Genomic DNA, 18,909 nt, shown 5'->3' with positions numbered 1-18,909 from the left:
CAAACGTGCTCTTACAAAGTGATTTTGAAGTTTCCAGGTCAAATTTTGTCATTTCAAAGAGTTTTCAAGCAAAATTTGGTCACTAGGCATTAGGTCTAGGGTTTGCTTCCACTCCTTTCAAAATTGCCCAAATGTCAGTCTATGTCACTATTCAGCTGAGTTTATCATCATTCATAGGGTTTTCATTATCATGTCAGTGTCTAATGAGTCTTTTTACATCTTGTTCATGCTTCAGTTGCGCCTAGGTAAGGTCAGTTCCCTCTCCTAGGGTTTTGAAGGCAATTTCTCTTGGACGGTCAAATCATCGACAAAACTTGTTTCCTGATATTCATACACCTTCCCCTATCCTTAAAGTACCTTATCAAACGCTTTCCATCACTGAGATCCCCCAAATTCCTCATTTTTGCACAAACCCTAGTTTCTAGCTACAACCTGGCAATTTTCTAGGTTGGGCCTGTGTTTTGCCCTTTTGGACCCCTTCCCCTCACTCAATCTCTGAGATTCCACTTTCCCATGCTTCCTAACATCCCTCCCTACTCCCAAAAATTTCCTCAAGAATTTAGAAGCCCCTTATCCCCTTCATTTCGCTTCATTTCGGAAAAATCCCTTGTTCCACACATCGGGATAAGTTTCACTCAAAAGCTGTTTCAGAGCAATCAAAGATGACTTTTGGGAAACTGAGAGAGGTTTGTGTCCAGAACATGCCAAAGAAGAAAAACCTCCTTCACTTTTTTCACAGGTTTCATGGTTTGAGAGAAATGTCAAGAATATCGTTGCCTAAAGAGAATCAAAGACACCTCTGAAGTGACCTTGGGAAAATCAAGTTTTCTCCTAGCTTGGTTTGCCAAATGATTTTCTTGATGGGTAAAATGCTCACTAGACACAAAGAGCTTTCCAATGAGCTATCATGAGCTCAATTTGGGGTTGCGGAAGGCATTCCAAAGTTGACTGCAACAGCACTCTTCCTTGAGGCAGCCTCATTTGGCACTTTTTGACCAGTCTTGGGAGATTTGATTTTTGATAGGGAAAATGAACTCCAAATTGAAAAGATCTAGCTGGTTTGGAAATTAGACTCAGATACCTTTCCAACGGGCTATCCTGCACCCAATTCTGACACCGGGAAGCCCTCCAAAGCCTCCTGTAAACGCGCGCTACCTGTCAATACCTGCGCGCGACCCGTTGGGCGAGCGCGACCCGTCAGGCTGCCCATTCCAGTTCAGAAATTACACAGGCGCGACCCATTGAGGGTGTGCGACCCGTTGGGAATTCCTCCGCCGAATTTCACCAGTAAGCTGCTAAATAACCCCGGATCGCTTCAAGGTTGCAGGTAGGTCTCTCCTCATGAAAATACATTGTTTGCCAAAGCTTGAAAAGCATGAGAATGTTGTTTAAAGCCATCATTTTGAAATAATGAGCCCAATGCATATTTGCTCAAGAATGTCAAAGTGTTGGTAGGGCTAGGGTTTGTCTTGTTGTTTTCAAGGTTATCCTTTTCACCCCCAATTTTCCCTACATCCTATTTTCACCTCCCTCATCATTTTACTCATTCTCCCTACCAAAAAATATCAAAAGCCCTAAACCCTACCCCTATCCCTAAAAATCAAGAAACTAAACCTAAACCCTACCTCTCATAAAGCCTTTGCAAATCATAAATATGTGATGGGGTATATATCATGATTACTTCCCTTAACTCCCTATTTCATATGTTTTTCCCAATTTCCCTTCAAAGTCTCCCTTCCCTAACATTTCCCTTGTGCTATTTGTCCCCTTGAAACAGCATCTCAAACGGTTGAAACAACATTTAAACAGTCAAAACAGCAGGGTATCCCATGGGAGGATTTTATCTCTCGAGAGGCTATGCTTCTCTAGGTCAATGCTCATTTGGAGAGGTTGCTGGCCAAGGCCAACCAAGATAAGGACCTACTCCGGAACATGAAAAATCACTATTGGGCCCGAATGCACGTATGCAAGGCAAGAATGAAAGCGCTCCAAAGACGGTTGGCCAAAGCACAAAAACGAAGGAAAAGGCCCGACCCCCTCCATATCTTGGCTGAGGCTTCTTTGAAGGAGCATGATACTAAATAACTCAACTCCAACACAAGTTTCAAAAAAATTTGAGCATTTTGGGTCATTTGTGATTTTTCTGGCAAAAAACAGGTTTTCTTCACCGATGGGTCGCGCGCCGCGCGCGACCCTTTCGTTTGGCAACTCCATTTTGGGAAAACTCAGCATTTCTGAATTTGTCATGGAAGGTTACACATGCTCAGCCATTACTAAGAAATTTCACCAAGTTTTGGGCCTCCAGAAAGTCAAAAAACAAGCAAAAAATGACTTTCTGCCACATTTTTGATACACAGAAAGCAGTCTTGGGAGATTGCAATTTTGGAGGGGCAAATGATAACAAAATTCAGAACTTCCACTTGGGTTGGAAAGTATACATCCAGAACTTTCCAACAAGCCCACTTTTGCCTCATTTGGACCCATGGACGTGCCTCGAAAGTGCCTCCAAAGGCGCGCAACCCATCCAGGAATTGCGCGCGACCCATTAGGCAGTTTGCATATGAATTCAATCTACAGCTCAGGAATTCGCCCAGCTTTGACCAATTTTGACTTGTGATGGGATTTTTCACCCTATTTGATGTAATTAATGTATTTTCATGTTGACATGACACTTATTTACCTATTCTAGAAGATTCATTCATAAAATAGAAAAAATTTAATGAATGATTTGGTTTCCTAGCTTATAGAGGCAAGTTGTTTTGACTGCCTAGATTTTAGTACTCAGTTTAGAATTGGTTGAAACAGCTCCTAGAAGGACGAGCTCGACCCCTAGAGGCAAGGAAAGGTGTTAGCTTGCCTATATTATGTATTTTCTTAGTCATTTTCAGAGGTTGGAGGGTTGGACTCTTGAGGGAGAAGCTCTATTGTATTACTCATTGTATCTCTGCAATTTTGGCAAAGGAAGAAAGACCAGGGTTTTGCAGTCCTTTTTGGGATTCTTGTGGTCACATGTATTGATGGTGTGTTTCTCTTTGTACTTGTAAGTGTGTTATGTGAATCATTTCCTTACTTTTCCTTCTGCAAATTAGGCAAATGAAGTGTTAAAGTAGAATTCATGACTGTCATGCTCTGCTTTTAAGTTTGCTTAATATCAATGTTTTCAACTGTTTAAGGGGAATTCAAGGTTATTGCTTGCTCTCCTTAACTCCTCACTGGTCATTCTCATCCATCCACCTCTATCAAAGGCATCAATACAGTCTCCTACCTTGCCCCAAAGAACCCCCTGCAAAAACTGTGTCCAATCCCCGCACCCAAAATTGCCTTTCCCCAACTTTCCACCAAAATCTTAAAATTTCCAATTCAAACCTTTTTTATCAGTTTACTAGCCTAAAATCAGTGTTTCCTTATTGGTTATCTCACCCATTGAAGATCTTTACCGAGATAAACCGGAGAGAGCCCTCTCCTGCCCCGTAGGGCTAGCTACGAGGCTAAGTGGTTTGATGTTGCCTTGGAGTTTACCTTTTTCAGCCTGAGGTGAAATTCCAAGCGCTAACAGGTGGAACCAAGTGAGTGAAAATTTTCCATTATTGAAAATAATCTTCAACATTCATTTCCTGGTTAGCAATATACGATCTTCTTCATATTCAATATTGTCGATAATTGATGGATTTCTATCAACATGCCATTCTCGATATTGGAAATTCCTCCAATTTTCAATAATAATTTTAGCTGAAAGGCCAACTTCTATAGGAATATCAGGAAACAGCTTGTACAAGAGCAATTATGTCTAGAAAAAGGTTTCAAATTCATCTAAAGCCTCATTAGGAATAGAATAAAAGCGTGGCCAAACACGAAAAATAGCATGAACATCTCTAGGCTTCAATGGATCTTGTTTACGCTTACTATCAAATGTCCAAGATCTTGTTGTTTCTATCAAATCTAGATGTTCAAGGAAAAAATGTATCTTTTGACAATGTTGAACAAAATTATTCTCAGATGAACATTGCAATCCATCCCTTGATATTTTCCCGAAAAACCTTTCTTCTAACATTTAAGGAAACAAATTTCTGACTACAAACACTAAGAGATAGCTTAAGCAACATATGGCATGTTTCTTGTGCTCCAATTTCGTGGTCAACAATCGTTTTTGCAAGAAAAAATATGTATGCCAATAAAGCATGATCCTTAGAGCTAATAGAATTTGAAATTATAGTTAACATATGATGATAACCTTCATGCCCTTTTTATGGTTTTGATGCATACCTAGTAATATATCTGAAGACAATATAGTGAGAAAGCACTAGTTGGAAACCAACATTTGCATGCCACATTGTTAGAAGGTCAATGTTATGTACATTGAGCCTATCATCATTTCTTGTTGGCTCATATTTTTTTCTTCTTTTATCATCTATAAATAATATTGATTAATCGCAAAGATCCCATGGATAACTATACCGACATGTGAGAACAATTCCCTTTTTGCACAAACAAGAATCTACACTACACTTTGTGTGCCTTTGGACATGGTTTAACAATTCTTCATAATCATGATGAGGATTGCTAGACAAAATCTTATTAATATTCAATAGGCAAGGGTCATAATTGAGGCTTTGTGGAACCATTATGTTGTGATGACGTATTTCACATGGATTCCATCCAGTTACATACCTGTCAAAGAATCTCTTTGGAAGTTGTACATGAGAATCATTTGGCCAATAAAGTCTTTCCATTTCAGGAGCACCTTGCAACCATAGGAAACCATGGATATGTGTTGAACCTCTATTCTGCCACTCATATCTGAAGAAAATGAAGATATAGTTACTAAAAGCAATATAAATAGAATCATAATAAAAATTTGACAAAGTATAGAAGATAAATTCAACAACACAAACCTGTACTAGAAGTCTTTAGCTTTAATATATTTTTGGATAACCTCCTCTTGAAAAATATTGAATCTATGGTGCATAAATATGGCAACAATATGAGGGTAATGGATAACATTCTCAGTTTGCATACGATGCTCATTTAAAGAATGAGAATGTGAATGTATGGGCATGAGGACTTGCAACTCTCACCACTTTGTGTTCGCTGCACTCAAAGTAAAAAATAAATATGGACATCCCAGCTAAGTAATCATGTCAGTCAATTCAACCCGACACTTAGTCAGATATGCCCTTGTACCTCTCAGAGAGGAGGCAAACTGCATAAGATGCTCAACTAACTTATTATCTGGTAAATCAAAAAGTTGGTCATGCAACTCTTCAATTGTTGTAGGTGAGTTATCATGTAAATGTTTCTTTACAAAACCTACAGTAGTTTCTTGATTTCAATGTCGCATTATCATGTTCAATAGTTAATATCGAAAATGTGGATAGCTTCCAAATATCTGATCATAGTACTTAATAAAATGCAATGCATACTCATGAAGTTCAATACTACAAACACGTGGTTGCAACTAACCAACATCACCAACGGGTAACAATGTTGGGAATGCCATATTTAAGAACCCCTCTATATTATATTCATTCATTGGATAGGTTCCAATATTGGGCCAATCCATGCCTTAAAGATGTGAAGAATCAACATTATCAATAAATGCTCTAATTTCTTCCACTTCTCTTAGTTCATTTGGTACACGAGCAACAAAAGAATAAGGATGAGAGGGAAAATGCTTAGCAGGAAACCCTTGATTATTATTTGCATTGATATCAAATTCTTCAATATCACAATCAACAAATTTAAGCCAGAAGGAGATATTTGTTTATCTTTCGAGCCGAGAATTCAATGAATCATAGCTAATTACAACATCTCGATAATATTGATCATGTTGGATTTTGAAAAGCAATGCAGCCATCACTCGAGGTATTTTGACATAACATGCACAGTATTTAGACTGAGTGGCATGTCCCCTCACAATTAGAAAGTCAATATCTTCAACATGTCAGGGAATACTTTGTACAATTATGGAGATATCTTGAGGAAAGCTAATTGTATGACTATTATACTTATATTTCCCACCTAGAGCATTTGTTGCTTGAAAAATAGTATTCACAGGTGCTATTATCATTTCTTCAAATTGAGTAAGAAATCTTAAAATATGAGGTTGCTCACTAGGATCCATGTTATTATTTTGAAAGAAACGGTGGGAACCTATTTCATTCGTACATCGTCTACAAACAGGTCATTCAAAATCTCTCAAAACCTAGATTTCGTGATATGATTCTTGGAAAATGTGGCACATTTGGACAACTGACAAGCTATCTACCTTTGCTCGAAATCTTTTATGCATTGCAATCATGTTTTCATCAAAATGAATATGATTTCTATTGGTCAGACCATGTTGAGAACCATTTGGAAGAGTAAAATTTCTTCTAAAATGTACTTCATCTTCAGCAACATGACATTCCCTTCCCAAATTTGAAGCATGTGGAATGGATCTATGACAGTGCCTTTCCAAATTTTTGGCTCGCACTTCTAAAGCCTCAAAGGATGTAAAGGTGTCTTCGTCATAAAAGATTTTAAAATTTAAATTCCAACTAACTATAAATGAAAAAATTAAAAAAGAATCAAATGCATTCAAAATTTACATTTGTTTCATGATGTGGATGAAGGTTATGAGCCAATTTTTCTTCACGTCTAACATAATTGCATGGAACATTTGGGGAGTTAGTTTCTATTCCTCTATTCAAATGAGTTGTTTCATGTTTCAATCAAATAAAATACATTATAAAACTAAATGTCCAAAAAATAAAGATTCAAAAATTGAAAACAAATAAAATGCATTGAACATTTGCACTAGTTTTACAATTTGATGTTTTGGATTCCAACTCTCCAACCTCATTAGATGAAATCATGTTTTTTCCATAAAATGTTATAAAATAAAATGTACAACTAACTCTAAAATAAAAAATGAGAAAAATATCAAATTCACTCAACATTTACATTTGTTTGTCGATATGGATGAACGTTATGAGATGGTTCATCTTCACTTCTAACATCAATAGATGTAACATCTACGAACTTAATTTGTATGCATATATTGAAATGAGTTGTGTCATGTTCGAAGAAAATAAAATATGCCATAAAATTGAATGCACACCCACCTAGAAATTCAAAAAATGAAAAACAAATCAATTACATTGAACATTTAGATTAGTTTGGCAATTAGATCGTCGAGGGGAATCTACAGGAGGGTTATGACATGCTTCATCTTGACTTCTCATATTAGTAGATGGAACACTTGGGGAATTAATTTCTAGACCTCTATTAAAATGAGTTGTATCCTATTCCAAGAGAAGAAAATAGTTTATAAGTTTAGTAAAAAAGAAGTTTGTAAATAGAGGAATGTAATATACAACCATTATTGCATCAAAAATCAAAATGCCATTATGTTACCTCCATTGTTCCACACGAAATGCTATCAAGGATAACTGATTCTCTTGGTGGGACCACATTAATTTGAGAAGGGGAAATTGGAATATCCTATGTTTCAAGCAACTGGGTCCAAATTATCAAACAAATGGCCAATTAAAATATCATCCAAATCATGACATACAATGTCATCATTACCTCCACCAAGGATGTTTTGCAACCTTTGGCCTTTCTCGAGACATGAAATTGCAGACACATAAGGGTTAGGGTGGACATTTGCATCCATGTTATTGATATGATGTTCTTCCCGATTGCAAGATGTTTCCCCAAGATTATGAACATTTTTAGGAGAGCATCGAATAACAAAACTATGTTAACTAAGAGCAAAATCTGACAATGAACTATCAATGAGAAATGTTCTACGATGAATAACAACATATTTATTATGGAACCATAAATAAGGAACATAGCATATATCTAATATAAACAAACACAAAAGAATGAAAAAGGCAAAAGTTTTTTTTGGCAATTGTATAAAAACGTAAAAAGTGTATATGTTAGTTTTCCAACCATATAAACTTATCAAAATGTATAAGGCTTCTTCCAAATGGCTAAAAACAAAAATGACTTTTTCCCAATGGCTTAAACAAAAGAGGCTAAGTTTTCATGTATCATATTAGAACTAAAATGAGAAACCCATACAATTGGGACACAATACTAAAAGAATTATATACTATCAAAAACTAAATGAAAATATTAAAATGTACATAAAGATATAATATTGTTTGAGAATCAATGAGAAAAACTAAGACAAATAACATGTATAACCTAACTCATAGCAATTATAATTACACAAATAGGGAAAAATGCATAACATGCAAACACATTTACATGTAATTAAGAAAACTTTAGTGGAAACAATATGAAATATTTTCCAACAAATTGCAATGCAATTAGATATTCAACATCTGATACATACACATTCCTATAATTTTAGCGGGAGCCATATAGAGATCCATACAAGTGTAATTTTAAAGTATTAGGATACAGACCCAAAGTATGTAAAGTAAAAAAAATGGAAATATTTTCCTCAACCATAGAGAGAATATAAAATGAAAATATTTATTAGAACTCCTAAAAAGACTAGTAGCCTAAGAATCCATATCCATATCTAATGATGGAATGTCATCAACAGAACCCATATGGGGAGAAATTGCAAAAACATTTCCATACTAAATCAAATGGTTGCAATCCTCCAGCGTTGGATACCAAAACCCATACATCTATTGATTATTTTAATTATCAATATTTGTTGGAAACAAATGCGAGTCATCATGTCATATAATAGAAAAGGAACTTCACTACAGTTGCACATAAGAACCACACCATGGATTGTTTGAAATGGAAGATAACCATGACATTTCCTATTTATATCTATAGAAATTTCTTCCAAGAACTTCCATCTGAAGCCCCAATAATTGCCAAAGTAGTCAATTCTTCTTTCAATGCATGGTCTACGAAATTAGAAATGATCTAACTCTTCAATTGATCATATGGAAGTCGAGCCATCATTGGCAAAGAATATGAACTGATTCATGTATATTGTTAATGACATACACCGTATGTGAGTGCTTGGAACAGATGAAAAAACCCATTCATTTTTTATAACACAAAACCAATACATTGTATACCCATATCGAGGATAATCTTCATACTCCTTGTCCAAATTGAGCCAAAAAAATAAATTACTTTTATAAAACACTCCATTCTTAGGGGGTGAATTGCCACCAAATGGAAGATCATCCCTTCCCCAAACCCTATCAAGGCTACTACAAACATAATAGATTGCATTCTATCGTACATATGTTTTAGAACAACCTAGACATATTTTCTACTGGATACATTTCCCAACAATGGAAAGAAACCCCAGTCTCCAATTCATATTGGCCATATGTTTTTAAATGCCTTTTTAAATAGATTCATTACACAATAGTTATGTGTATGGGAGAATTTTGTTGGTAAGGATAAAACCACCATTGGTCCAATAGTAGACTCGACTTTGTATCTTCAATCTATGAATCACAAATGAAAATGAGATATGTGTCCATTCTAATTAAGGTATTCAGCAACAAAATAATTATCTTAATTATTGAGGAAAGGAACCATAAATCCAAATTCATTATTAGAGACATTCTTGCAACGCAATAAGAAAAAAGGGTTTTGCAAAACAATCTTCCATTACTTACAAGCAGTGCTAAACTTTATCACAACTCATAATGGGAGCCAAACGAGTACAATTTCAAGAATTTCAAATGGAAGGCAACTCCAAAGCATTGGATCCATGAACAAACAATGAAATCACCCAACATAAAAAATAAAAACACAGTTGATATCAACAAAACAATTTGATTTTGAATAAAACTAAAAGTAACATACCTACATAATTTACCATCTACACATACAAAAAAACTTCACATATACACATTGTATAAAATCAAATGAGCGATAATAACATTATTACAATAGTGAACAAAATTCCACAATTTTATAAACCTATTCTCTATTAACGTTAGTAAACCTATATTTATGTTTATATTAATTTATATGTTTAATATTGATGTTACAATGTTTCTATTAATATATTTTTAAAATCAATATCAAACTTTTATTTTCAAAATAAATATTAAAATTAAACCAATTTTTTTTTACAACCTACATAACAATAATAATGTAAGGGCTCATAAAATGGATTGTCTGTCGCTGGACGCAGAGCTCTGAGCGATCAGCCCGAACTCTGCCCCTCGGGCCAGTTTGGCCCTCCTCGGCCTTTCCATTCCGCGTAGCCTGATCCTGATCCATTGCGGGCCTGCCTGGTGGATCCTGTCCCAGCGACCAGTCTCGGCCCTAAGGCTGTCTTGGAAGGCCACCCTCCTCTGCGATTCTGCAAGTTCTCAAATCGGTGGATCGGCCTCTACTAGGGCTCCTCCTAAGCGGCTCTGGGGGATATGATTGCAGGATCTGGGTGAGCTCGATCAGATCGAGCTATGACTGCCTCATCGGGGTCCCCCTCGCCCCCTTCTTCTGAAGTCGAGGCTTTTGTCAACCTGTTGAACTCTCTTCCAAAGAAGAAATCAACTGAGTCCGCGAAATTTGTAAAGCGTCTGGATGACATCCTTGAGATCTCGCTTCCCCCTGAGAAGTCGATCCAGGTCGCCCTTTCATTAGCAGAGCGAGCCTTGGTAGGGCAGTTCACCAGGCTCTGGCCCTCCCCCAAAACCACGGAGAGCTGGGTAGCAAGGAACTGGGCGCCGCTCATTAAAAATAGAGTCACCTCGTATTTCCTGGGGAAGGGTTTCTTCCTGTTTGAGTTTGCTGAAAAAGAAGATAAGGAGCTGATATTCCACAACGGTCCCTATTTCATGGGCCCTCAAGGATTGTATCTCAACAAGTGGACACCCAACTTTGATCCATCAGTTGACATCCCCTCAGCTGTTCCTGTGTGGGTTTGTCTGCCCAATCTGCCAATGCACTGCTGGAACTGGGAATCCCTCAAACACATTGGAAATACTCTAGGGAAATTCATTGACTATGCCAACAGCAGAGACCAATTTAACTGTGCTAGAATCTACGTCAAAGTTGACCTCGAGGTCGGTCTACCTGAGGCAATAAAGATTAGGGTTGGAGGCTGGTCGCATATTCAAAAACTGGACAATGAACAGCTTCCGTTCAAGTGCAGTTAGTGTCAGGTCTACGGCCATTTTTCTAGGGACTGTCCAAAAAACAATGAAGCAAAGAAAAGCAAGGGGGAAGGATGGACGCAGGTCAAAAGAGCCAAAAGAAAAGCCCCAAGAAATGGAAACAATAATACCAAGGCTCCCCAGACAGGCCCTGGGTTTCATACTCCTCACATGGAAGAACAAGGAAACAAATACATCAAGCTAAGCTCAGCAACAGAGGACACTCAAGGTATAGAGACACAGAATGAAGGATCGCCTCACAAAGAGCCCCCCTTAGAGCCAAAGCAAGTCGAAAACAATGCAGACAAAACGGAAGAGATACCCTCAGAAGAGGCTGAGGAAGTGCAAAGCTTGGAGGACTCAGAAGAAGAAGGTGAAATAGCAAGCTCGCAATCCTCGGCTAGAAGATGACTGAGAGGCCGAAAAGTTGCCCGCGAAAAAAGGGAGCAGGAGACTTACAAGGACAAATTGCAAGGAATCCAACCTACTCTTGAGAAACTGTTGGCTAAAACCCAGAAGATGACCAGAAATCAGCTCCAGAGATCTAAAGGAGCTCCCCACTCCAAAAGTAAGTGATGAAGATCATCTCCTGGAATTGTAGGGGTATGGGAAGCAAAAGAAAAGAAGAAGTCGTCAAAAGTCTGATAAGGTCCGACTCTCTCGACATACTCCTAATCCAGGAGACCAAAATGGAGGATAAGGCCTTCCTCCATATCGGAAACAACTTATGGAAAAGAAGTGAAGGATAAGCAGTCTCAGCCAGGGGGGCCTCAGGATGCCTGGGCACTCTCTGGAATGCAAACAAATTCTCAAAGGTCAAACAGGTCGCCAACCCACATTGGCTGTACACTAAGTTGAAACATGTAGACTCAGTGGAGACCCTCTGCCTCTTTAATGTGTATGTTCAAGTCAGCGCGAGAGAGAAAAAGATCTGCTGGGATTCCATCAGAGGACTGGCAGAATCTGAAGATTTAGCAAATATCATCATTGCAAGAGATCTAAACCTCACTTTATCTCTAGCGGAAAAATGTGGAGGAAGCATAGTAAGGGATCCGGCGCGCGAATGGGTGGAGGATCTGCTCCAGGATTGGGATGTGATCGACATCAAGCCTTCAGCGGGCGAGTACACTTGGACCAATAGAAGGCTCGGCCCGGGACACATAGCTGCAAGGTTAGACAGATTTCTTGTTCAAAGTTCCTTTCTTCTTCTTGGCTTAGAATCTAGAATGCATATTCTCCCTTGCAGTGTTTCTGATCACAGACCCATCAAACTTGATCTGGTGGCCCACATGGATCAAGGCCCCATCCCTTTTAAATTCAGTTCCCTTTGGGTCAAGGAACAATCCTTTATGCAATTGGTAAAAGACACTTGGAAGCATCCTGTTAACGGCTCAACCTTCTTCGTTTGGGAAGAAAAGCTTAGGAGAGTGAAAGCAGCCTTGAAAACCTGGGCAAAATCCCTTCCTAACCCAGCAATGGAAAGGAAAAAGATTCAAGAATGCCTTGAGAACCATCACCTGAAATCGGAAAAGGAAGTGATCACAAAAGAAATCCTTGATAAGGAGGCAGAGCTTCAGCAAAAACTTCTCAAAGCAAGCTCGGCCGAGGAAGAGTACTGGAGGGTCAAATCTCGGAGGCTTTGGCTCAAGGCAGGAGATAGAAACACTGCCTTCTTCCACAAGCAGGCTCAAGCACGGAAAAACTTCAACTCCATCTCAGAAATTAAGGTAGAGAATACCACTCATAGAGATCTGCAAAGCATAAAAAAGGTTGCCTTCCTTCACTTCAAAAATCTCTACAGTGAGAAAGAGACCCAGGGGCAGACTTCCTCCTTAGTCAATGAGGTGCCCACTCTAATATCGGCTAGAAAGAATCAGTCCTTGGAAGCAGGAGTCACCAACGAATAGATCAGAATTGCTCTTTTTGCCATGGAACCGGACAAGGTCCCGGGCCCAGATGGATTCACTGCTAGATTCCTGCAGAATTGTTGGCAGATTGTGGAAAAATACTTGTGCAGAATGATTCGGAAATCCCAAGCTTGTCAGAAATTAGGGGGCAATACCAATTTGGCTTTCCTGGCCCTTATCCCTAAGGAAAAAGGTGCCAATACTTTCTCTAGGTTCCGCCCCATCTCCCTTTGTAACATCGGCTACAAACTGATAACAAAAGTGATTGCCAACAGGCTGAAAACTATCCTTCCTTCCATTATCCCAGAGAATCAGGGAGGTTTCATCCAAGGAAGACAGATAGTGGACAATTATATCTTGGTCCAAGAGGCGATTCACTCAAGCTTGACCCGAAAAGAGAAAGGAATGGTGGTCAAATTAGATCTAGAGAGCACCTTTGACAGGGTGAGACACAGATTCCTGTTTGATGTTCTGCATAAGTTTGGATTTGGGGCCAAATTCATCAGCTGGATCAAGGCATGCATCAGTGAGTCATGGATCGCCCCCTTGGTTAATGGGAGGGCCACTGACTTCTTCAAAGCTTCTATAGGATTGAGGCAAGGGTGTCCCCTATCCCCCTTGCTCTTTGTTCTCCAAGCCTCTGTCCTCAGCTTTCTCTTGAATAAAAAGTAGACTGACCAAGAAATAATGGGTCTAAACATAGCAAGAGGTGTTAATAGCATAAATCATGCTCTGTTTGCGGATGACACTCTTCTGCTGGGTGCTGCCACCTTGCCTTTGGCTATAAGATTAAAAGAAGTGTTGGATGCCTACTGCGAAGACTCAGGAAGCAGCCTCAACAAAGGAAAATGCCATATTTACTGCTGGAATGCAACGATCAGATCGGTCCAAGCCATATCTAACTGTTTTGATTTTGCAGCTTCTTTCACTTGGTCATCCTTCAAGTATCTGGGCCTTCCATTCTTCCAAAAAAGAGCCCTCAGCAGAGATTGGTTGCCTCTGATGGTAAAATTCAAATCTAAAATTCGTTCATGGGGCTTCAACTGGCTCAATTTAGCAGGCAAGACAGTGCTTATAAAGGTTGTTCTGAATAGCCTTCCCATTTACCAGGCTGCAGTGATGATGGCTCCCATTGGCATCACGAGGAAAATGGAGGAATATATTAGAAACTTCTTTTGGAAAGGGGGCAAGGCTAATGAGAATAGAATTCCCTTAATAAGCTCGGATACAATCTCCTTGCCCAGAATGGAAGGTGGGTTGCATTTTAAGAATATCAACAATCAAAATATAGCATTGGGCGCAAAGCTGTTATGGAGGATAATTGCCCCAAACCCAGGTTGGGCTCAGCTTGCACTCTGGAAAAAATACTTCCGTGGGCAAAGAGTTCACTGCCTGGACAACCCTATTTCCTCCACTGGTACCATGATACATAAGATGTTCGAGAAAGCCTCAGCCTTAATCAAACAACACGTTCATTGGATACCTGGCAACGGAAAGCATATTAATATTTGGGAGGACCGTATTATGAGCAGTGATCCCATTGCAGATGATAGTTCCCTGTCTCAGTTAAAAGAATGGATGGATCAAGCAGGTGTTAAAATGTTTTGGGATCTCTCACAGTGGGAGAACAGAAGCTGGCAGCGATGGAGAAATCTGGAGGTGCCATCGCATTCATCCAATGATTACGCCTCCCTCCTCACTCACTTAAAAGGTAAAGCCCCTTTGAATACCAGAAAAGCTGACACGAGGGGATGGGGCTCAGTCCCGGGTACTTATACAGTTTCAAAAGGTTATAATCAACTCTCTCAGAAACCGTATGCGCCGCCAGATCCAAAGCCATGGCAAGGGGTATGGTCTTGGCCAATGTTTCCCAAGATTGATATTTTTTGCTAGCTCCTCTGTCATCATAGGATCTTGACTGAGGATAGGCTCCGCAAAAGAGGTGTAATTGGTCCCTCGCGCTGTTCGTTGTGTGAAGGCCACGAAGAAACCGTTGCCCACATGATGCTCCCCCATATTTTTGTAGCCGATCTATGGAAAAAGGCGTTAAAACCTTTAAACATTGACTTCGCCCCGCCTGTTCACTGCTCAGAATTGTTCTCTATATGGAAGCGCATGTACCCAGGCAGATTACCTCAGAACCTGCACATCAAACAAGCGTGGCTCGCCATTCCTAAAATAGTTTTTTGGCACATATGGGTGGAAAGAAACGACAGGATCTTCAATGGCAAGAAGAGTGATTTCAGGATAATCTGGACAAAAATCAAAAGTCATTTGAAAGAATGCTTGGGCGATCAGCTAGACAGAGCAGACCTTAGCGATCAGTACGCTGTCTGGGACGATGCTTTGGGCCTCCAATTCACTGAAAAAGTCATTCCCCCTCATATCCTTAAGCAATGGCAAATCCGCCTTAATGCTGCAGAGCTCGCTGATCTTTGCAAAAAGAAGGTAAGAAAAACTCTATTCTTCGATGGTGCTGTTAAAGGAAACCCCGGCAGCTCCGAAGCAGGGGGTGTTATTAAAAACGCAGATGGCAGAATCGAAGCCAGATACACTTGGGGAGTGGGGTTCAATTCCAGCATCCAAGCTGAAGCTCTAGCACTTCCCCAGGGCCTCAAGCTGCTCCTTTTTCTGGGCATCAAGAAGCAACTATTTTTGGAGACTCCCAATCCATTATTAAGGCCATGGTGGAAAATTCTTCTCCCACGGACTTAAGATTATCAAGACTTCTGAGCAGAATCAGATTCCTGAAAAATACCTTTCAGAATGTGGAATTTCTTCATATAAAGAGAGACAACAATAAAGATGTCGATGCTGAAGCCAACAAAGGTGTTCTCTTCCCTCCTGGAGCCCTTCTAAGAGACGGAGACGAAGGTTGGGACTCCATCCCTTAACCATATGTTCAAATGTTTTATTGCCTCTTATTACAGCTGTTTGTTTGCATTTGCAATTTAGGAAAAATAGGAAAAGCTACAAGAATCACAGCTAGTAAAAGTCGTAGGCTTATTAGAAAGGAAGGCATGTGGTGCCCGGTAACTGAGAATTCCGAACTCTGTTCACCTCATTGTAATCTGAATTAAGGCTTTCCAGCCAAGAATCAATATATCAACATAATCGTTACTGTTAAAAAAAAAAAAAAAAAAAAAAAACCATTAAACCAATTTTTTTAATGTTAAAAAAATTAAACTTCAAAACCTCTTTTTGTAAAATAGACTAATGCTACATGGACCAAATAATATAGCAATACCAAATATTTTAATCCTAACATCACTAAACCTTTATAAACCTAAAGTTATCAAGGGTAATGTTTAATAAAAATATTTACATGCATCACATTAATGTATAGATGCAAAATATATTTTTATATAAGTTTCTATGTCTAACACTAATATCTATAATAATAATAATAATAATAATAATAATAATAATTAACATTAATATTAATAGAGATATTAATAATAATAATAATTAACATTAAAATTAATAGAGATATTAATGTTTAATATTAACATTAACGTTGATTTACAATATTAATATTGTTATTGATGTTTCATATTAATATTAAACATCAATATGGATATTAATTAATAGACATATTAGAAGACATCTAATATAAATCTAATGCAATCACTACCTAAAATATTTCTATGCAATAGATTTGTATTGAATAAATCTATTAATATGTATGCCTATTTATTTAGGGTCCATCTCCTCGTTTTACGTCCATTGCAAAATATAAAATCTGTTACATTGATTAATATTCAATAAATCTATAACATTGATTTTATATTGCATCTATAACATTGATTTTATATTGAATCTATCACATAGATTTTACAAAAAAATATATAAAGTAGATTTTATTATGTTAAATTTATAGAAGCTAGAACATTGGTTTTATATTGAATCTATTACGTTGATTTTATATTCTAGATTCTATTACATTGCAAACCTATTATTTTATGTTGAAATTCTGTCCATTGCAAATTTATGAAATATTCTAAAATCTATTACATTAATTTTATATTAAATGAATTTATTGCATTGATTTTACTATTATAAAATATATTACTATGCAGTAGATTTATATTAAATAAATCTATTAATTTAACTAAATAACTCTATTAATTTAATTGAATAAATCTATTAGATTAAATTATACCTAAATCTATTAAAATTTAATTAAACTAATGTAGTTGGTTATATGTCAATATTGATATTCGTATAATAAACTTATATATATATATATATATATATATATATATATATATATATATATATATATATATATATCGATAGATAGATAGATAGATATAACCGTGATATTATAAATCTTAATATTAAATGCTAAATTATTATTTTTATGTTTATTCAATTGAAATAATAACTTATTTTTATTTATATAATTTTATTTAATTTAATGAACAAAATATTTTTTTATATATATAATGTAGCTGTTACTCTTGTAAAGTTAATTTTTCATGCATGAATATGCAATAAGATGCAAAAATATTTTCGAATCATAATAGATTATTGTTCAACCAATATTATCATTTTTTTCCAGTAACATTGGTTTTATATTGAATGAATCTATTACATTGATTTTATTATGCATAAATCTGTATCACTTCATGTTTAATAACATATTTTACTTCTCTAAACACCCCATCTCGGTTGTACACAACCTTCCTTGTTTCTAGGTTCCAAATCTTGTAACATCTTAAACCATCCTTATACCCAACAAAGTTGCACCTTTCATATTCACTATCCAACTTGGTTATTTTCTCCTTTGGAACATGTATATATGCATCATAGCCAAATACCCCAAGATTTGAGAGAGAGGGTTTCTTACCAGTCCATACCTCATGTGCAGTCTTATCCTCCAACATTGATGAAAGTGATCTGCTAAATAGGTAGCATGTAGTATCCAGTATCTCTCCCTATAATTCCTCCCCTAATCTAATGCCACTCAGTGATTCTTTCCTTTTCCATCAACATCTTTTTCATTCTTTCTATAACTCCATTTAGCTAAGGTGTGTATGAAGTAGTATTCTACTATTCTATACCACGCTACTTATAAAACTCTTCGAATTACTTCTTGTAGAACTCTCCAACATTATGTGTTCTTAACACCTTCATCTTCTTCTCTGTTTGATTTTACACCCAAGCCTTAAATTATTTAAACCCATTAAAAACTTTAGATTTATTCCTGAGGAAATACATCTATGTATTCCTCGAGAAGTCATCTATAAATGAGACATAGTACATATACTTACCTAGTGATCAACCTGACATAGGTCCAAACACATAATTTTGCACAAGCTCTAATCGGCATTTCTCCCTCTTAGCATCACAGTGAAAACTCACCCAATTTTTCTTCTGATATACACAATGTTAACAGAAATAAAAATCCAAAGAACAATTAGACATACCTTCTACCATGCAATATTTAAAGGCCCTTCTCTCCAATATGTCCAAGTCTTTGATGCCACATGATGGTGTATTCTCAAGAGACCACTAGATTTTCTGCTCCACTTTTAGGAACCACAAAATTGTTGCACACATCAATTACAATGCTACTTGTACAAATTTCCAATCCAAACTTCCTCATATATACGAATGATACCTGAACCATATTGCATCAATCTTTCTCGACCATTTTTTTTACACATTCATCATCCATCTTGCTTATGAAAATAAGATTTTTGGCTGATGCAGAAATGTGTTGAACACTAGGAAGTGTTCCTATCCTTCAACTTCTAAACTTCAACTCGAATTTTTTGCGTCCTATGATTCTAGTATTCCTATCATCCCATAGAAAGACATCACTACCATCATATTTCTCGTATTCACATAACGACTCCCTATGGGGAGTCATTTGAAAGTATTCACTT

General features: G+C 37.3%; 1 protein-coding gene across 1 annotated transcript; it reads left to right on the top strand.

Annotated features, from left to right (window-relative positions):
- Positions 1 to 10,415: 10,415 nt before the first annotated feature.
- Positions 10,416 to 11,111, top strand: LOC149161841 (uncharacterized). The gene has a single exon (XM_089435019.1). It carries the CDS (start codon positions 10,416 to 10,418, stop codon positions 11,109 to 11,111), a length of 696 nt encoding a protein of 231 aa, XP_089291145.1.
- Positions 11,112 to 18,909: the final 7,798 nt, after the last annotated feature.

The sequence above is a fragment of the Pinus tabuliformis genome, chromosome 5_2 (assembly GCF_031772625.1).
Source record: "Pinus tabuliformis cultivar Carrire ecotype Pingquan chromosome 5_2, CPIR1, whole genome shotgun sequence".
Taxonomy (NCBI): Eukaryota; Viridiplantae; Streptophyta; class Pinopsida; order Pinales; family Pinaceae; genus Pinus; species Pinus tabuliformis.
Note: the sequence above shows the minus strand (reverse complement) of the source record. Positions and strands in the feature narration are given on the sequence as shown.

Excerpts from the sequence above, each read along its gene's own strand:
- LOC149161841 (XM_089435019.1), top strand. The coding sequence starts at position 10,416 with ATGACTGCCTCATCGGGGTCCCCCTCGCCCCCTTCTTCTGAAGTCGAG.